Consider the following 20352-nt stretch of genomic DNA (forward strand, 5'->3'; position numbering starts at 1 on the left):
ACTTGCACACTCCCACCTATCCCCCACTTCCTCCTAATCATGCCCACACACACACTCATGCACACACGTGCACACACCCACACATGTATGCATATACACACCCACATACGCTCACACACACGTGCACCTACCCACATGCATGTACACACATGCATACACACATGTGCATGTACCCACACCTACATGCATTCACACACACACATGCACACATGCACGCACCCCCTGGGCTCAGCCTGCTGAGAGATTCGAGGTGAGGCCAGCAGGCCTCTCTGGGGCCCCCGGTAGGGCCTCCTCACAGTGAACTTGGTCCTGCTGCCCCGCCTGGCCCACAGGGCAGAGCACACACATGCATGAGTCGGGAGGGGAACAGCACCTCCTGCCGGACATTCGGTGCCTGTGTCTTGAGATGAATATTCTCGTGGATGACAGACCCCTGTGGGGCCCCACCAGGTCAGCCCTCTCCAGGCCCAAGAACGTGCCCTCTGGACAGGGCAGGCTTTGACGCTGGGCATGGGGCAACCCGACGGGCAGGAATTCCCTGCTCAGGCACCCCAGCCCAGCGTGGCCCGCGGACCCTGGCAGCCACCTGGGCAGCCGAACTATTAGCTCCCCAACCCCTGGGAGGAGGGTGAATCCCCCAGGCCCTGGGGCAGCCAGGGGTCTCGTGGGCAAGGCCCTGCCTCATCCCCAGCTAGCACCTCTCCCGGACGATCCCAAGTGACCAGAAGGGATGTGTGTGGGTATCTGCTCATCACCCCACTACACTGGGGCTGTTTCTGGGGAGCTGTCAGGAGGTGGGAAGGGACCCTGGTGGCTGTGAGAAAGGCTTTAATACTCGTCCTGCAATAGTCTCAACCACATTATGTTTAAAGTTATTTCAAGGTAAAAACTGCAGATTCTGTCTGCCTGGGGCCTGAGAATCCGATTCCCTGGACCCTGCCAGCTGTCCTCCCATATCCCTCAGCCTCCTGCGTGGGGGGCTGGATGGCCACACTGAGGGTCCCACCTAGGTTCCCCGCCGCCCCGCCCCAAAGCCACTGAAGCAAACCTGGAGCAATTCTTCCACAATCAGCGTTTATTTACAGTAGCGTTATAGGCAAAGGGCACAGACGCCCCTGCCACGGCCTCCCCCCCCCGCCCCCGGGTCCCGCAAACCCAAAGCCCTCCTCTGAACCCCGAAGGGCATGGCCAGGGAGTAAGGCGAGGTCGGTATCGCAGGAGAAAGGCCAGGTCTCACGCACAGCCCACGCCCCCTCAGCTGCCCAACACCGCCCACTGCACAGACATCACGGCTCCCACGTCCAGGAAGAAGCCCGCGCAGGAGTCAAGGTGAAGGTGCGAGGAGACTGGACAGCCGGAGCCTCTGGGAGGGGCTGGTCGGCGGTCAGCTGTGCAGAGCCGGCCAGGCCGCACCCACCGCACAGCCCCCACCGGCTCCTACAGAGGAGGACGTAGACCCAGCGCTCCCCCCTGCCGCTTGCTCCTTGTATTTTGGCAAAAAGAGAAACCCAACAAAAAACCACCAAACAGCTTCAGGAAAACAAAGTAAACTTCAGGAACGTGAAGAACAGGAAGTGCAGCCGTCTCCTGGCCATCCTAGCAGGTCATCAGACACCCTGCTGCTCTGCCCTGGACGCGCCGCCCCCTCCCCTCCCAAGGGCGGCTCTCTGGGCTGTCAGCCACTCTGGCTTCCAAGGTCAAGGGTGTGAGCACAGGCAGGAGGGGCCGTTGGAGGAGGCACTGCAGGAGATGTGATTGTGTGGCTGACTGCTCCTCAGCCGGGAGGCCTGGCACAGACAGGGCTCTAAGGGGTCACCCCACACCCCAGGCCTCCATAGGCAGCAGGGGAGTGAGGACGTGCCCCCGGAGTGGGCATGCCTGGGTTTGGGACCAGCTTCCCCCAGGAGCTCAGCCAGCAGCAGAGGGCAGGACCAGGCTGGAGGGGACAGGACCCCACCCCTGGACGTTCTGCAAAGGCCGCAGGGGACGTGTTTGCTGGGTGGCCCTCGAGGGCGTCCTCCACACATCCTGGGGCCGTGCCTGCGCCTGTGCCTATCTAGGGGTGGGGGAGGCCTGCCCGCTGCTGGGAAGGCTCCAGGTACCGCCCGCCCGGCAATGGGGACCCCGACCCCCACTGCTGTTGGTCAGCAGCACACCTGCCATCACAGGGCACCCTCGCAGAGTGGGGCACAGAAGGGAGCCCAGAGACCCTCAGCTGCTTGGCCCAAAGTCACAGAAACCACCTACGAAAGTCAGAAGTTTGTGCAAACTCACCCGCCGCCCAGCCTAGGAGAACAGGAGGGTTCCAGGCCCGGCAGGCAAGTGCTGAGAGCAGTGAGGGCTGACGGCTGCTGCAGGGTCAGCACAAAGGCAAGAGGCAGGCGCGGGCCTGGAGGCTGCCCGCGCGGCTCCTAATTCCTCAGGGCGGCCAACCTGCAAAGCACAGCAGCGCTGCCAGGAGGGAAGGCGGGCCGCAGCCGCCCACCGGGAGCCAGAGGCCTCAGCACCCCGCCCGCCCTCTCCACTCTCCGCTCCCCGAGTCCAGCTTCTCAGGGCGATTCTGAGCTGACATGCAGGAAGGGCTCTGGGAACAGCCATGCACAACCCTTTCCACGGGGAGCAGCACGCCCGATGCCCAGTGCGGACGTGAAGCGGGGCAGGGAGAGCTCAGGTGGACTTGACGCAGAAGGGGTTTCACTTAAACTTAGGAACTTAGGAAGCTGGGCACGGAGCCACGCTCCCTCGGTGCCTGCATTGTGCTGCGGGGTGTGGAGGGGAGTGGGGGGTGGGAGTGGGTTCTGAGTCGGGCATCTCCTCAGAAGGACTGGGGCCCCGCAGCCAAAGCCGCATGTCATACGCTGTCCTCCAGTCGCCGCCAGCCCAGAGCCTGCCCCCTTGCCTCATAGGCAGCTCAAGCGATCACCCACCTGCGCGACAGCTGGTCCTCCTGGCTGCGCACGGAGCTCTCGCCCACGGCAGATGCGCCTTCGGGCAGCTGGCTGAGCTGGTCCAGCACCTCCAAGCCGTTCTCCTCTGCGATCTGCACGATGAGGCTGTCCACCTGCTCCTGCGGCGTGGTCAGCGTGGTGGCCGAGCTCATGGAGTCCTCCATCACCTGGGGGCCAGGCTCTGGGCAGTCAGGCCAAGCCCGGGAGCCCCCACCGCAGCCTCACAGGGGCCCCCAGCCACCGCACAGTCACCATCTCATTTCCCGCTCGCTCCCCACTGCCACTCTCTCCAGCCTCTGGGTGTCACGCAGGGAGTGTTTCCAGGCACCCCCCCCTGGAGATTGCTGGCCCCGCTGTGCTCGCGCTGTGTGCTGTCGGGACCCCGACAAGGAGTCAGGTACCCGGAGGCGGCCCCACAGGGGCTCAGCACAGAGGACACCTGCTAACGCTTGGCAGCCACACAAGCCGCCCTCCCGACGCGCTGCCCACCTGCCTGGAAGGGGCGACCTACCGAGGTGTGCACGTCCAGGTTCTGCACCTGCTGCTCGAACCTGTCCATCACCGCAGACACCTTCTGCAGGTCCATGCTGCTCAGCGCGCGGTCCAGGGCTTTGGTCACCTGCGCCATGTTCTTGGTCACCTGGCACAGGAGGAAAGAGGCAACAGGACTGAGGAGGGGACATCCTACCAGGGACAGGCCCGAGCCCTCCTCTACCCAGGCCGACGAGATCCAGCCCTGCCGAGCAAGCAGCCCTCGGGCGCACAGGCCCTCCTGCAGGCCCCAAGAAACGCCGTCACACTCGCGGGAAAGCCCAAGGACACCCGGCTCCGGGGCTGTGTGCTCTCCTTGGCAGGCACTGCTGTGCAGGGGCTCCCCCTTCCACCCCCGCAGACCCAAAGGGCTCTGGCGTGACCCCTTCCAGCCCCAGCTAGTCCCCTGGACGTGGCCAACAGAGGGAGCACCCACAGGTATGATGCCTGGGCCAGACACTCACCCCCTTCATGGTCACAGCTGTCTGCACCTTGGAGGCCACTGCGTCCACGCGAGACGCCATGCGCAGCCAGTTTACACCTTCGTTCTTCTTGCGAATGGCATTCTCCGCGTACACACGGGCACACTCCACGTTCTTCTGCTGCAGGGCCTGAAATGGGGCAATGCCCATCTGCTCAGGGGCCTGGCCTGGCCTTTCCTGGGGTACGGCTGCTGACGTGCCCCTTTCACCACCTCAGCAGGGCTGCGAGCTTCAGGGAAATGCAGGCGCCCAGGCCCCCAGCCTGCTCAGGAGCCAGGGTGTCCAGGGCAGGGCCCCCGACCAGCCCGCGCGGGTGAGACAGGAAAGCCCTGGAAACATGGCCACCTGTGCCCACCCCTCCACTCCCACAACTCACTCGGCCTCTTCAGCTCCCTCCCGAGCCTCTCACACCACCCCCCACACACACCAGGGCTGAAGGTGAGGACGCAGGCCTCAGTGGGAAGGAGGCTCTCCGGCCTCCTCTCTGCCCTGGGAGCGTGTGGGCAAGACGTCCCCCAATGCAACACCCCATTCAATAGCTGTCACAGAGGCCCCACCAGGGCAGCCAGACCCCCTCCGGCCTTTCCTTCTGTCCCTCCCTGGAGAGGCCCCGGGAGCCTCCAGCCCTGCCCTCACCCCACAGAGGGGTTGCCTCCCCTCTGCCCATGCTCTGGTGACAGGGGTCAGGAGCGACCACCAGAAGCCCACTTCCTCCACCATTTAGAAAAAACCCAAGTTCAGAACGGTGGAAATGAGTAACAGGCATGGACGTTCAAGGAAAAAGCACAAGCAATGCCTCATCTTTCTGTTCTGGATGCCTGGGGGTGGGGGCAGAAAAGGAGCCACTGTGGCCTTAGCTGGCGGTCCCTCCCCTTCCCTGCATGGAAGCCACAGCCAGGAAGAGAAGATTCCAGGAGCCCAGCTGGCCTGCCTCAGGGGTTGAGCATCGACCTATGAACCAGGAGGTCAGGGTTCGATTCCCGGTTGGGGCACACGTCCGGGTTGCAGGCTCGATCCCCAGTGTGGGGCGTGCAGGAGGCAATGATTCTCTCTCATCATTGATGTTTCTCTCTCTCCCTCTCCCTTCCTCTCTGTAATCAATAAAAATGTATTTTTTAAAAAGAGAAAGAGTAAGAAACCCCAGGAGCAAGGACAGTGGCGCCGCCTCACCTTCTTCACCTTAGCCTGCTCCGCCTTCGAGTCCTTCTCCGCCTTCTTGGCCAGCTTCTCCAGCTGCTTCGCTGTGAACTGAACAGAGGCAAGAGCCTGGTCACGCTGGCAAAGCCCTGCCCCCCAACAAGGTGCCTTCCACACCCGAGCTTGTGAACCAAGTGCCCGCAGCCGCCCACACCGGCCCTCCAGCCCATGGCAAAGCCCGGGTGACGAGCGACAGCAGCAGCTGGCCCCATCGTTGTTCAGAACTAACCAGGATGTTAATGGGGGGGGGGGGGGTGCGCATTGGAGGGAAGAGCGGCAGAGCTTGCCTGCCCCGGATTCACCAGAAGTGCAAACAAACGGCACCCAGACAGGAGGGACACTCAGGTGCTCTCACAGCCGCCGTCAATGGGATTTTAAAGGACTTGAGGTCACTGTGTTAAAAGCCTAGTGGAACATCAAGGGAGGAGCCTCATGCCCAAGTGTGTTTCTTAAAGATAGCACACCTCTTTCACGGATGAGCCCACGTGACCCTTGCCCTCAGCTCGAGATAAGAATGAACATGCCACCAAGCAACTCCGTAACCCCCCTTGTCACCAGTCCGGCTGAGCCTGTGCTCCGGTCACCAATTGACAGTCTGTCCCTCTGAGTGCGACTCACACCAATGTCCCCGCTCACTAACCAGCAGGGCGGGTTGGGGCAGACGGCCCTTCGGTACATACCTTCAACTGGAACAGGGTATCTGCAAAGAGAGGAGACGATTTGAGGATTTTAAGAAATGTGACGAGCAATACTGCCAACAAGCAGACAGGGTCAGTGGACCCTCTAGGCACGCAGAGCTGGACAAAGCATAGGGGTGGCCGGCACTGCCGAGGGCTTGGGAAGACGGATGGGCATGCAGCTCTGCTCCCGCAGTGGACACAGGGCCTGGGCGACCGCAGGGTCTCCTGAACCTCCCGTCCCTCACCGACAACACCAGCTGACCTCAAGGGTGAGTGTGCAAGCAGCATGTGGCCCACGGTGAAAACTCAAGGTGGTGGTTTGTAAGTAAAGCTACTTTACAAAGGTCCCCTGTGATTCTTTCCCGGTTTAATAAGGCTGAGGACGCACGGGATAGTCTGCTTTTTCTTTTTTAAAAAAATATATTTTATTGATTTTTTACAGAGAAGAAGAGAGAGGGCTAGAGAGTTAGAAACATCGATGAGAGAGAAACATCGATCAGCTGCCTCTTGCACGCCCCCTACTGGGGATGTGCCCGCAACCAAGGTACATGCCCTTGACTAGAATCGAACCTGGGACCTTTCAGTCCGAAGGCCGACGCTCTATCCTCTGAGTCAAACCGGTTTCGGCTGGTCTGCTTTTTTATAATACACTCTTTCCCCCGAAAGTAAACGGATGAAAACAGCAGAGCCTTCGAATCAGGCCCAGGAGCCTCACCATCCACACAGAGGAGCCGAGGAGACCCGACTGTGTTCTTGGCTAACCCCCTCGGTAACGGAACTTGCTAGGAACGCACCAAAGCTCAAGAGCCAGCAGACTCCAGTACAGTGGTTCTCAACCTTCCTAATGCCGCGACCCTTTAATACAGTTCCTCATGTTGTGGTGACCCTCAACCATAAAATTATTTTCATTGCTACTTCATAACTGTTCGAAGTTATGCTACTGTTATGAATCGTAATGTAAATATCTGTGTTTTCCAATGGTCTTAGGCGACCCTGCTAGCGGTTCTCAACCTGTGGGTCGCGACATTAGAAAGGTTGAGAACCGCTGCTGTAGAGCCTAAGACCATCAGAAAACAGATATTTATATTACGATTCATTAACAGTAGCAAAATTACAGTTATGAAGTAGCAACGAAAATAATTTTACGGTTGGGGGTCACCACAACATGAGGAGCTGTATTATAAAGGGTCGCGGCATTAGAAAGGTTGAGAACCACTGCTCCAGTACATCTTAAAGCTATCTCAACGGATTCAATGTCTCGGTTTGGAGGTGACACCTCAAAGGGTTGACCACACTAGCTCAGAATGAAGACATCAAGTCCTACAACCAGAATGGGGCAGACCTGTGACTGGAGAAACCCCAGGGAACCTGACCCGGGGCGCAGTGGGCTTAGAGCAGGAAAGCAGGGTTGGCCGGGTGTGGCCAGCTCTGCCCCCGCGCCCACCCCCCGCCCTCCCTGCCCATTTATCTCATCCAGACTCATAAAGGTCAAAACTTTGTGAAGGCAAACCCTCACCCTGAAGAAAGTGCTATGGGCAACACGAAACTCCCTTGAGAACTGACTGAAGGATGGAGTCAACACCAAGGTGTGTGTTGGGGGAGGGGGGGGGGGGAGGTGTTCAGCTGCTGAGGCCATTTGTACCCAATTCCCTTCACACAAAGACGACACGGTTGCTGGTTTTCACATGTCACAAAGCGGGGCCAGCCCTTAGCATCCAGCAGAGGTGGGCAGCCCCCCTCCGTCGGTGTGTCCTCGGGTGGCGCAGGCGGCCCATCCAATGTTTCCCATCTGCTGGAGGGCAGGTCCCGCCCCGGGGGGCTGCTGGCCTGAGCTTTCCCATCTCTCTTCGCGGGGTTCGGGGGCAGTCCTGTCACTGGTTCCTTTTTCGGGGCCCTCTGACCTGAGGTCCGAGGGCCCCAAATGCCGAGGTCCCTCGCCGGTACCGGAGTTGGGGATGGGGGCAGCGGGGATCGAAGCGCAGGGGACGGGGAATCGGGAGCCTGGAGCCGGGGTCGGCACGACGGGCATGGGCGAGGGGGGGTGAGCGCCTAGCATCGGGGGGCCGGGGACCGAGGCCTGGGGCGCCCGCCTGAGGCCCACCCGCGCTCCGAAGGGCGGCGGCCTCTTACCGTCCATGGCCAGGCCGGCAGGGGAGCCCTCGCAGAGGCCCTGAGACGGAATCTCCAGGGGGCGACGAACGGCGGGTGGGAACTTCCGGGTTGTTCCTCACTTCCGGCGGCCGGCCCCTCTCGCGAGAGGACGGCGGCCCGTCCCGCGAGTGGTGGCGTTGCCGTGGCGACCGCGCCGCCCTGCCTGGCCGCGGCGTTTGTGAGTCACCGCGTGGCGCGCCCGCCGAGGAGCAGGTGCCCGGCCGGGCCGAGCCGGCGGGGCGGCGGGCTCGCCTATGAGGCTTATGCAGAAGCAAACACAAGCCCGGGAAAGGTAAAGGGCCGCCGGCCCGCCGTCTCTGTGGAGCGGGCCGCACCGGCGGGAGCTTGGGGTGCTGGGCGCCCCGCCCTCCTACGCCTGAGTCCCGATGACCGTGCATCGGGGACCTTTTCTTCCATGGAAATAACCAGTTTAGGGAAATGGAGTCACCCAAGTCTTTCAAGCTGCCTATTTCATTCTGAACCAAAGAAGGCAACTGAAGAAGAATGCATCCATTGCCCTAGATTCAGTAAATCATGTCCAATTAATTATCCATATATTCCAGGTGAGGAGCAAATGGGGTGCACCTTTTCAGGCCCAAAGCCTAAGGAAAGGTCGATGGACAGCCTTTCCTATAAGTCTGCAGAGGGCTCCCCTCGGAAGGAAGGGGCCGCCAAGCAGCAGTTGCCGGCACCTGGAGTCAAAGGTAGGACCCACCCAAAAGGGGACAGAGCCCGAGGCTGCAGCTTCAAGGAGCTTAGGGATGGGTGAACAGGGATCCTGACAACAGGGTGGAGGGTTAGGATCTTTATGTAAGAGGGAACAAGTTCAGTAAAGGTTGGGGGAAGTTGCCAAGTGATACATGCGTAACAGTCAGGAGGGGCTCAGCGCCCAGACACAGTGAACACCGCTCTGTCCCAGCGGGTGGATGCACTGTCGCTCCTCAACACTCGAGACTGGACCCGAAGTTTGGAAGGCTGCCCCAGGCTGGAGCACAGTCGCCTGTAACAGAGGTTGGCAAACTCATTAGTCAACAGAGCCAAATATCAACAGTACAATGATTGAAATTTGTTTTGAGAGCCGAAAACCGACTTCTGCGCATGGGCCCCGAAGTTTCAATCGCACTGTACGTGCGCGCCCGCACGTGGTATTTTGTGGAAGAACCGCACTCAAGGGGCCAAAGAGCCGCATGTGGCTCGCAAGCAACATTTTGCCGACCACTGGCCTATAAGAAGGGACAGAGGGAGCAGAACCTCGGTGGGACAAAGGGCTGCAATCGTTTGGCAAATTTATCCACTTCATCCCAGTCCAGTGTGGGTAGGGGGATGAAGCCACAGAAGCAGCCAGAAGATGAAGTCTTCTCTTGGTTCTACCGTGTGGGTTGTGGACATGGAATTTTTAATTAAAACAAGGGACGTGTGATGGGGTCTGTGCCCTGGAAAAATGTCTCCAGAATAAAGGCTACTGGGGGCAGCGAGACCTGTCAGAGGCCCATTGCTATTAGGGAGGAACTAAGGAGCCACTGGCAGTGGGAATTACAAAAGATCCAGGAGGTAGGACCAGCGGAACCTGCTCTGTGATGAGAGGTGGGGACCGGAGCCAGGAGGGTGGGTGGCAGTGACCTTGAGATTGAGTGGTTGCTGGGTCAGGAGGAGCTGGGCTCAGGCAGGTTCAAATTTTAGCATCTGTGGGGTCAGGAGGAGCAGGAAGCAGTTTGAAATGAGGGTGTTGAGCAGGGCTTGGATCTCAAATCCCAGTAGGAACCCTCCTTTGAAGATGGAAGACCACAGGAGGAGCCAGAGTCCTAGGGAGGTTTGGAGAATGCTACCAGTCTATTGGGAGGCTTTTGGCTGCAAATCACAGAAAAGCCAACCAAAGGAGGCTTTACTGCCGAGGAACTCAATGTCTCCCACGTAAAGGGAGGGTCAGCGGCAGGGCACACGGCACAGCGGATGAACCCAGCAGGACTGTGTGCGCCTACACTTTGCCACCCTCGGGATCCATGTCCCAGATTGCTGGACGGCTCCAGGTGTCACACACAGACAGGACCGTCTAGTCCAGGAGAGGCATTGCATCGTGTCAACAAGAACCTTTTCCCGGTGGGCCTCACCTGCCTGGCATCTCAGTTGGGGCTCATCTGCAAATTCCAGGGCTGGACTTCTGCAAGGGAAGCTGTGGGCAGGGCACTGCCTGTCACACTGTCATTTCAGAGGGGTGGGGAGAGGCTGGACATAGAGGGGAAAGGTCAGAAAGCTAGAGCGAGGATGGACACCCTGGCGATGTGTCTCGGTTGGAGCGTCGTCCCATGCCCTGAAAGGTTGCGAGTTTGATTTTCGGTCAGGGCACATACCTATGTTTGCAGGTTTGATCTCCGGTACGGGAGGCAACTGACCGGTTTCTCTCTCTCTCTCTCTCTCTCTCTCTCTCTTACCTTTCCCCTCTCTCTAAAAACTAATCAATGAATATATCCTTGAGCAAGGATTTTAAAAAAAGTGAGGCTAGAGTTTCAAGAAAGAAGGTGAAGAGTGTGGCTTCTACAATGGGGCATCTCAGCAACAAGGGTCAAGCTACCGACATGCGGGACCTCGGAGTCGCCACAGCCGGGCGCCAGGTGCCCGGAGCCACATGTAGAGATGATGCCGTTACCATTCCATGTACAGGAAACGTCCAGAAAAGGCAAACGTGTAGAGAGGGAAGCCGGGCTGAGGGTAAGAAAGGGGTGGCCGCACATGGGAACAAGAGGTCTTAAAACTGGATTGAGGGTTGCCCACCTCTGAAAGTTTACTAAAAATCATTGAAGTGTATGTTTCATTTTATTTTATTTTTTTGAAGTGTATACTTTATAAACAAGTGAATGTTATGGTATGTAAATTACACCACAATAAAGCTGTTAAAAAAAGAAAGGAAAACTAGTCCACAGTGTTCAACGCTGCACAGAGGCTGAGGAAAGCCAGACACAGCCACGTGGAATGAGAGTGGCCGGTCTGTCTTGGTGGCCTGCAGGGGGCGAGGGGAGACAGTCCTGCCAGGAAGAACATCGAACAAGGGCGCGCACATCTGCTTTTCACTTGAGAAGCTGAGACCTTTTGGAAGTCGGAGTCTCTTTAATTAACCTAATACCGTAACAGCTTCAGGGAAATGGAGAGTTCCAAGTCAAGAATTCTGTGTATTGTCCAAGTATTGAAAGTAAGCTTGACTACTGTGGGATAGAAACCAAAGGGACTGCTGGGCTGGGCTGGGGGTGCTGGCTGACAGGAACGGGCCTGCGGGAACTCTGGAGCAATGGTACGTTCTGCATCATGTTTGGGTGGTTACCCTGGCGTGTGCAAGTGTGAAAACTCACCCAGCTGAGCCGTTAAGAACTGTGCATTTTATCTTGTGTGGATTACACCTCAAAAAACCATGGAATATAGGCGAGTCCTGGTCTCTGAGAGCTGCACCCAAACTCTTTAAGTCTAACTGGATGTGATGGATGGACATGGTGTCTGAGGTTTGCTGCAAAGTGAAGGTACATGCATGGCTGCTGGTGTTTCCCCAAGACAAGCCCAAGTCGCCCACCACGAGACGCTCCTCCCACCTGGATGTGGTCTTGTCCCTCTCCCTAAATCACTCTTGTAACCATCAGAATGTGGCAGAGGGGACTTCTGAGGCCAGGCAAGGACAGGCTCATTGGAACGCTCACTGGGGCCTGGGGCCTGGGGCCTGGGGCCTGGAGCCCGAGCTGCCCCCTGGTGGGGAGGTGCTGCAGTCAGCTGTCCCATCTCAGCCTTCCAGCCAGAGGCCACAAGTCAAGCAGAAGCCAGTGTCCGCAGCACTGTGAGTGGCCACCTTGAATGTCCTACAAGGGGAAGAATATTCCATATTCAATTTTTAATCACATATTACTTTAAGTTAAATATTCATAACCTTTAAGTCGTTTTAATATATAAAACACTTGTATGAAAAAATGTGCAAAAATAAATTCCCCAATTGAAATTAAATGGAGAAAGGATGACATGAAAGTGCCCAGGGCAGGCTGTGGTCACTCGGCAATGGTTAAAATCACCCAGGCTGTGCTGCAGGGTTGAAGTTCAAGGGGGCTCTGGACCTGATACCAGGCTCCAGCATCTCCCTCTGCCATCAGCCTTGGGCAGGTGACTTAAACTTCCTGCGCCTCATTTCCTTCATCTGTCAAACGTAGGGTTCTCGAGGGCCTACTTCAGAAGCCTGTCGTGGGTCATTATTCACTGTCGTTACTCCAGGGCTCAGCACAGGCGACTATTTCCCGTGTGGCTAGGCCCATGAGGTGTTAAGTGGGAACAAGGGAAACTGCCAAGCCGTCTGGTGCAGGATGTGATGCTGGGAGTGCTGTTTACGCACACACATATGCACAGAGACCCCTGTGGTGCTTTACCAGAGGCGTGAAGGGATGTGCCTCGAACTGTAACTCCCAGAGGTGCAGGCAGGGAAGGGCCTTCTGCTTTTTGTAACATTTGACAAACTCAGCATTTCACAAGTTTTATGTATTCCTTGTAAACTTAACAAGTTTAAGAAAATGTGGCCAATATCAGAAGTGTCCATTTGTGCAGCGTTCTGACTAATAAAGTTCTGTATAGAGAGCTGTTACCAGCTTTAGAATCCTTTGGAAATTGTGCACCTGAAACTGCATCTCTGAGGCACGCCTGCCTTTTTGAGGTTGTCTACCTCCTGAGCCTTTGGCAGCTGGGTGTCCACGGTGGATGGCAGAAGTCTCCTCTAGTCCTAGAAGGTGTCTGGGTTAAGCTTTTGAACGCTCATGCACAGTTCTGACTGCTTCCAACCTCACCTGTTTCTTTGTCCTGAACCACGAATCGAGTCCCTGTGCTTTGGCCGTCACACAGACGTTGTCTGCATTCGCTGCAGACTTACTAAATACCCGGATGTTTCCTTCCTCCTAGAGAAACCTGAGGCAAAGGTAACATCGGGCTGGAACAAAGCCGTCATTCCACAGATCATCGTCACTTCAGCCTCAAATGAGGCTCTCATCGGTTCCAGCGGAGGCCAAGAGCAGAGGACCATTCACGAGGAGACAGTATTGGGCCCCTATGCCCGACACAGGAATCCCAGCACAATAGACGCCTATGCTTTACAGACCAAAGAATAAACAACCACCTGAGTCGCTGTCCTTATTCTCTGTGCCCTGAGTCCCAGCCGTGATGACAGAAGGGCCACCCTGCCTGTGGGAAGCTGCAGGTACCCATTCAGGATATGAACCTCCATAGCCTGAGCGCGTCCTGGGAGCTTAGGTCTACGGCGGTCTTCGGTTCCCTTGGTAACCGTCGCCAGAGGGAACGCCCCGGAAGTGGGGTCGCTCCAGAGCCGAGGGAGCCGTCTGCGCCTGCGCCCCGGGAAGTGGGTGCAGCGCTCGGCATGGGGGAGCCGGAGCCGGAGTCGGAACAGATCCGCCTGAAGTGCGTCCGTAAGGAAGGCTTCTTCACGGTGCCTCCGGAACACAGGGTGCGGTCGGAGGTCGCTCGGGGTAGAGCCGCGCTCGCTGCGGACGGGCGGGCCCGACAAGGTCCGGGCCCTCAGTGTCGTGCTAAAGCGCCGAGGTTTCCGGCACGGGCGGGAACGGCAGTCCCAGAGTTCCTCGCGGCAGGCGCGGAAGCCGGCGGCCAACCCCGGCAAGGAGGGGCGGCCTGGGTTCCGGGCGTCCTCTCCAGCGTTTTTTTAGAGTTTTGCGCCCAGGACGGGCTCGGCAAACTGACGCAGAAGCACCTTGTGTCGGAGGGGGGTTGCCCGTGGGAGCCTCGGAGGCGTGGGCTTTGAATGGGTCGGGCCAGGCTCGGTCTAGCTTTACTGTCCCTTTGTCGCAGGCACCATTGCCGCCCCTTTTGTAGAGACGAGGGTGAAGGTTAGGGGCGTTGAATGATTTTACCACGATCGACTCGTGCGGGGGCCGGCCTGAACCCTGGCGGCTGGATTGTAGTTTACTTGTGGTGCTCTGAAAGGCCCAGTCGCGTACCCAGTAAGGCTCATTCACAGCCCGTGGCGGAGCGAGCCCAGGAGCCGCCCTGAGCCATCGCCTGGCGGGCGCTGCACCCCGCAGCTGCGCCCAGGTGCGGGCGCGTTCCCGACTCGGTGCGCAGAGTGCTGGGAGCCCTGCTCTCCGCTGCGAGTTAAGACACACCCAGATCAGGACATAGCCAAGTGCACAGTAGTAGGTGGTTCAAGACAACCACCAGCATTTCAGAGAAGAATTCCCGGGGCGGGGGGGGGGGGGGGGGGGGCGGGCAGGAAGAACTTGTGGAAGGGCTGGCATTTCGCCGGGCTGGGAAGTGCTACTGTGTCTCGGGCACGCAGAAATGAGGAGGCCAGACTTAGGGAGTGGCAGGAGCCAAGTCAGGGAGGAGAGAAAGAGAAGGGGAATTAAGTGGGAAGGTGGTGGAGGTGAGATCACCGAAGAGCTTCCTCAGTCCGGGCCGCTTGGCTCCCAGGTGTTAGAAAGCAGTGCGTTGGAGGGCAAGGTTTGGCCAGAGAATAGAGGCAGAGGCCACAGAGGAGCTGTTAGAATTCAGTTCTAACTTGCAGCCTGTGCTTCTCAGCCTGCCTGTGAGTGTACCCCATTATGAAGGTGTGTTGGGATACAAGCTCTCTGCTAGGACAGAGAGACCCCAGGATATAATGGCTTAAGTACAGGGCTTTTTTTCTCTCTCCCCTAACCTTCCAGAGAGAGGCAGCTGTTTTCCACAAGGTGGGCCAAGCACTCAGGTTGTCTCTTGTTGGCCAGAACTTAGTCGTATGGTCATACCCAGCTGCAAGGGAGGCTGGGGAAACAGCCACCACGGTGGCCGCATGCCGTTGGGCCGCGTTCCATAGCTCAGAGGAAGCAGTGACGTCTGCGTGTAGGGGCAGGAGTCTCTGCCACGGAAACATTCCCACCCTGGCGGGTATTTCTGAAGCTTTTGCCATCTGCAGAGCGTCCTTGAGACCAGTGCTGCTCGGTAGACTTTCTGTGGTGACGGAACTGTTTTCTGAATCGTCCAGTGTGGTCACCATGAGCCACTTGAGGCCAGTGAACACTTCCCACGTGGCTAGTGCAGCTGAGGAAGTGAACCGTTCATTTCAACCACAGCTCCTGGTGGTTACCTTATAGACAGGCACACCTGGGCCATGGGATTGGAAGGGCGTGGCTGCCTACCCAGTATCCTCATCCCCCTTTTCTCATCTGACAAGCCCAAGTGTGTGGTGACCTTTCTGTTCGGTGAGTGAGACCTAAGTGATACAAAGGAAGTGTGAAATATCCATCTTCAGTTCCATTAGCTGCCAGTCCTCGCACTACCAGCACTCTCTCTTCTAGCTGGGACGGTGCCGGAGCGTGAAGGAGTTCGAGAAGCTGAACCGCATCGGGGAAGGCACTTATGGCATCGTGTGTGAGTGGCCAGGGCATGGGAGAGTCCCACGGTAGCTGTGTTAGGGCTGGAAGGAGCCAGGATGAAAACCTGTACGAGTGATTACCCATCTGAATAACCGTCCGGTTGCTCCCCTGTAACCAGGAGTGGCCCCAGCTGTTACAGTAGTAAAGTGCAGAACTCCCAAAAGAGCTTGCAGCAGCTGGACACTGGTGTGCATCCCACTGCTAAGCATCTCCACAGGCCAGCACAGTGCTGTGCGGAGCCATCTTTTTTGTAGACAAAGTACCTGATTTGGTGTGAGAACAGGGTAACCACAGAGCACCAGGCAGTGACCTGCATACCCACTCAGGGGGAGCTCTTTCTAACGAGGCACCCTGTGCCCAGGCAAGTGAGGACCCCCCAGGATCACGTGTCTAGTGGGGCCACGGGTGTTGGTTTGCAACTGGGCACCTGGTTGTCAAAGAAGGAGCCCCAGATGTCAGGCAGAGGTCGTGTGGTACAAGGGCGTGTGCTCGGGGAGCGGGTTGCATCCCACCACGGATGAGTTTCCTTCCCAGATAGGGCCCGGGACACCCAGACGGATGAGATTGTCGCCCTGAAGAAAGTACGGATGGACAAGGAGAAGGATGGTGAGCAGGACTTCCAGCCCAGAGTGGGCGGGGCAGAAAGGTACAGGTTGACCGAGGCTCCCTTAGGACTGGACCCCCGGTACTGAGAGTGCCTGGCGGCCCTCCGGAGAGCATCTGCGTGGTGGTGGAAGGAGGCTGGTCTGTGAGGGCTCCAGCTTGTCACCCCCACCCTCTGGGCTGCAATCCTCCTCCTCCGTCTCCCTCATCATCTTTCTCAGCTCTCACCCCCCTCAGGGCCTTCCCCTCCCAAGGCCGGGCAGGCAGCCCTGTGCGCACACTCCCTCACCTCCCTGGCTGCTGCGTGGGCAGGGCTCTGCCGTGCTCAGTGGGCCCGTTCTCCACAGTGGTCAGTGCTGAGAGCTGCTGCTGTGCCTCTGATGTAGGAAGGAGGGGCTCAAGCTGCTTGTTGGGACGCCTCGATTCTCCTGAGCGAGCACTAGAGCCCTGACTGTAGGGCGGGGCTCACTGAGGCGGCAGGGTGCAGGGGTCCTGTCTGCAGGTGGGCTTGCTGAGCGTGTCCGGTTGCAGGCGTCCCCATCAGCAGCCTTCGCGAGATCACGCTGCTCCTCCGCCTCCGCCATCCAAATATCGTGGAGCTGAAGGAGGTGGTGGTGGGCAACCACCTGGAGAGGTGAGCATTCCGGCCTCCACACTGGCCCTGCCCAGCCCTCTGCCAGCCCCCCCCCCCCGGCCCCCCAGCGAGGAGGCTGAGGTGGCATGGTGCTCCCCTTGCTGCTTCCAGCATCTTTCTGGTGATGGGTTACTGTGAGCAGGACCTGGCCAGCCTTCTGGAGAACATGCCAACGCCCTTCTCGGAGGCCCAGGTGCGAGGGTGGGCCCTGAGGGCTCTTTACGGGTCCTGGTCCAACACGTTGGTGCCGAGCAGGGCCCGCCCTGACGTCCTGGCCCTCTGCACAGGTCAAGTGCATCGTGCTGCAGGTGCTGCGGGGTCTCCAGTACCTACACCAGAACTTCATCATCCACAGGTGGGGGCTCTGGGGGGCCAGAGGGGCTCAGTCTCAGGGAGCTGGGTCTGGATGGGGGCAGGGCCTCAGGTGCTGGGATGGCATCAGCCTGGAGGAGGGTGGGGTCTTGGGCGTTTGTGCTGGCTTTTCACCCTGTACTGACCCCGGCTTCCAGTGCGTCGTGCCCAGGGTCCAGGAGAGGCGCAGGAGCAGACACAGGCTCAGTGCAGGGAGGTTGTCTCGATGCTCCTGGGGAAGCATCCAGGACAAACAACACCTCCTCCTGCTCTGATGGTGTGAGTGTAGTCAAGCTCTGAGAAGTCCCGCAGTGGAGAGCTGCCTGGGGTCTTGTGACACAGGCCAGGAAAGGCCCAGACTTGGGGGGTGGGGGTGGAGTGTGGCCATCTGAGCCCAGAGCAGGACTGTGCAGACAACAGCTCCCTGTGCCCTGGGGCAGTTGGTGCTGCCCTGGGTGGGGAGCTAGGGCAAGACTGGAAGTTAGATGTGGGCTAGAGGCCTGGCTCTGCCACTTCTCAGAGGTCCTGAGAGCTCGGGTGTCCAGCTGCCGTATGCTGCCTGCCCTCATTTTCATAAGTTCACGCAGGAGATGTGGGAAAGCGTCTGAGTGTTACCATGGTGATGACAAGACTGCTGGTGGCGCTCACTTCCTGGGACCCTGACATTCCCTTTCTGTCACAGGGACCTGAAGGTTTCCAACTTGCTCATGACCGATAAGGGCTGCGTGAAGACAGGTGGGTGTCTCTGTGCCTGCCACCTTGCGGGGGGGGTGGGCAGATCTATCCTTACAAGCTCCCTGAAGGCTAAGAGCTGGCCCCCCACTGGGTGACACTCCTCTCTCCCACCTGTCTGCCTCTGTCAGCGGATTTCGGCCTGGCCCGGGCCTATGGCATCCCCGTGAGACCAATGACGCCCAAGGTGGTCACTCTGTGGTGAGTCCCTGGGGTTGGGGGTGCCTGGTGGAGGGGAGTGAGGGGTGTCCTGGCCGGCCTTGGAGCTGCACACACTCAGAGGCTGGGTCTGGGGCAGCTCCCCGGCAGCAGGACACCAGCCTGGCTCTGAGCTGTGTCGGGAGGGGAGGTTGCCACCCTGCCTGAAGGACGGGTGGTCCACGTGGCTGACTAACTGCTCACCACGTTTTCAGAGGCAGCTCGGGCATGGTTAAAGGGAAGACACTAGTCGGATGCCTCCTGCCATGTGTAACTCAGCTCCGTCTGTAAAACGGCGGACAGTAGGCCCGCCCGGGGACCCAGTGTTGTCGGGGATGCACACGGGCTGTGCAGCGAGGGCAGCTGTTACCAGGCGCTGCTCGCATGAGCAGAGCTTCCCAGGAAGGTGGACTGGGTGGTGTCAGCAATGCTGCCGCCCGGGACATCTCGGGCTCCGGAAAGACCGGTGGCCGGTGGGTGGGCTGCAGATTCGCGGTGCCCTGTGGAGGCCCAGGAGCGCCGGGCATGAGGTGTGCGCTTCTGTTTGCAGGTACCGAGCCCCGGAGCTGCTGCTGGGCACCACCACGCAGACCACCAGCATCGACATGTGGTGAGGGGTGGAGGGCGTGTGGGCACTGTCTGGGGCAGATGGGGCTGGCATCTGTGCTCCGGGCTCAGGGAGGTGGCCTACGCCTGGGATCCCGAAGGGAAGTGTGAGAACAGCACTCCCGGCCCAGCACTGCGTCTGCAGGAGGCCCTGCCCTGCAGTCAGAGGCCTGCTGGGCCCGTCTGTGGCCCCTCCATGTGACCTCGAGCTCCAGGCCTGTCCAAGGGCCGCGTCGGGGTGGTGCGAACAGGTGTGTGAGAGGAGGCACTGCTCCGCTCTGCAGGGCCTTGGGCTGCGTCCTGGCTGAGCTGCTGGCTCACAAGCCCCTTCTCCCGGGCACATCTGAGATCCACCAGGTGGACCTGATCGTACAGCTGCTGGGAACACCCAGTGAGAACATCTGGCCGGTGAGCACCCAGCCTCCGCCCTCACCCTCCCTGCACCCCTCCTGCCCCCGCTGGGCCTGCCCCTGCAGCTGCGCTCCCATCCGCAGGGCTTCTCCCGGCTGCCGCTGGTCAGCCAGTACAGCCTGCGGAAGCAGCCCTACAACAACCTGAAGCACAGGTTCCCGTGGCTGTCAGAGGCCGGCCTGCGCCTGCTGAACCTGCTCTTCATGTACGACCCCACGAAAAGGTGCTGACCACAGGCCGTGCCGCCACCAGGGGGTCCCTCCCAGACACGTGTGGCGGGCCAGGTGCCCAGTTCTGTGGTCTCGGTCCACTCAGATCACGGAGCCCATTGCGAGGCCCCCTCCTCCTCACCCACCCTTCTGTTGTTGGGGAATGGGAACCAGGGTCGCCGGGTCAGGCAGCTGTGAGGGGGACCCGCCTGGGCAAGGTGCGCTCACGTGACTGTCCCCCAGGGCGACGGCCGGGGACTGCCTGGAGAGCTCCTACTTCAAGGAGAAGCCCCTGCGTGAGTCCCCAGGACCCTCAGGCTCCGTCTGCAGAGCTCTTGGCTGGTGGCCTTTTTCTTCGGGGCGGGGGGGGGGCGATGCTGGGATGGCCTCAGAGCTCCTCAAGCCCCAGCCCGTGATGTGGGGGTGGGGGGCACTCCCAGCCCAGACCCATCCAGGTGGCTTGCTGGCCCTGCATAGGCAGCCGCTGGACACTGGCCATACTGTCTGCAGGTCATAGGGGAGCAGAGGGAGGTGCGGGGGGGCTCAGGAACCTGAGGTGAATGCTAAGTGCCCCCCAATGCTGACACCCCCTCCCAACAGCCTGTGAGCCGGAGCTCATGCCCACCTTCCCTCACCACCGCAACAAGCGGGCTGCTCCCGCCTTGTCTGAGAGCCAGAGCAAGCGCTGCAGGCCCTGACTGCCGGAGGCCCCTGCCAGCCGGGCTGACAGGCTCCCGAGACCCAGCTGGACCCTCAGCCAGGACTCACCAGCTGCTTCAGCCGACCGCTCTGATTCCTGCCTCCTCACCCACCACTGCCCCAGAACAGCAGGGTGTGCACCGGTATATGGGTGGGGGCACCATGAGCCGGGCCCCACCAGAGCTGTGGTGGCCCCACCTGGGGCCCTACTAGGTTCTGCCCACCACGCCCAAGGCTCCCAGAAGCTCCGGAAGCACCCACGGGCCCATCTTGGGGGTGCTGCTGGCTAGGGATGTGCAGACCTCGGGTGCCGAGTCCTGTCGTGGTCCTCGGGCGGGGCTGTGTGGAGAGGTTGGGTGTGGGTTGGACCCGGGTCTGGGCCGTGACCACTCAGAGACACCAGAGCAAGTGCCTCCTGGGGGCAGAGCCCAGGGGAGGGTACGGTCGGTGCTACAGGAACTGAGATAAAAGCTTTCCTGACAGACGCAGGCGGTTGTGTCCTTTTAATGTGTGGAGGTTCTGTACT

General features: G+C 59.3%; 2 protein-coding genes across 8 annotated transcripts; one reads left to right on the forward strand and one right to left on the reverse strand.

The window, feature by feature from the left end:
* Nucleotides 1-1080: 1080 nt before the first annotated feature.
* CHMP1A (charged multivesicular body protein 1A) lies at nt 1081-8080 on the reverse strand. The gene is made up of 7 exons (XM_079800158.1): nt 7969-8080; nt 5839-5858; nt 5132-5209; nt 3944-4090; nt 3460-3588; nt 2928-3115; nt 1081-2433 (listed from the first exon to the last, which is right to left on the reverse strand). The coding sequence occupies exons 1-7, from the start codon at nt 7973-7975 to the stop codon at nt 2412-2414; spliced, it is 591 nt and encodes a 196-aa protein (XP_079656284.1). The 5' UTR covers nt 7976-8080; the 3' UTR covers nt 1081-2411.
* Nucleotides 8081-10431: 2351 nt separating this feature from the next.
* Nucleotides 10432-20310, forward strand: CDK10 (cyclin dependent kinase 10). 7 transcript variants are annotated; one of them, XM_079800154.1, is made up of 14 exons: nt 13424-13462; nt 15182-15209; nt 15306-15378; nt 15918-15989; nt 16518-16620; nt 16732-16813; nt 16908-16975; nt 17654-17706; nt 17835-17904; nt 18452-18511; nt 18792-18915; nt 19002-19141; nt 19371-19423; nt 19728-20310. In XM_079800154.1, the coding sequence occupies exons 4-14, from the start codon at nt 15971-15973 to the stop codon at nt 19823-19825; spliced, it is 870 nt and encodes a 289-aa protein (XP_079656280.1). In that variant the 5' UTR covers nt 13424-13462; nt 15182-15209; nt 15306-15378; nt 15918-15970; the 3' UTR covers nt 19826-20310. The 7 variants fall into 7 exon arrangements, 6 of the variants coding, with proteins under 6 accessions (XP_079656277.1, XP_079656279.1, XP_079656278.1 ...); XR_013815202.1 differs by lacking the exon at nt 15182-15209 and having other exon boundaries at nt 10432-13462; nt 19302-19423; nt 19728-19824; XM_079800151.1 differs by lacking the exon at nt 15182-15209 and having other exon boundaries at nt 10436-13462.
* The last annotated feature ends 42 nt before the right edge of the window (nt 20311-20352 follow it).

This window comes from Cnephaeus nilssonii, assembly GCF_951640355.1.
Source record: "Cnephaeus nilssonii genome assembly, chromosome: 20".
NCBI classification, from domain to species: Eukaryota; Metazoa; Chordata; class Mammalia; order Chiroptera; family Vespertilionidae; genus Cnephaeus; species Cnephaeus nilssonii.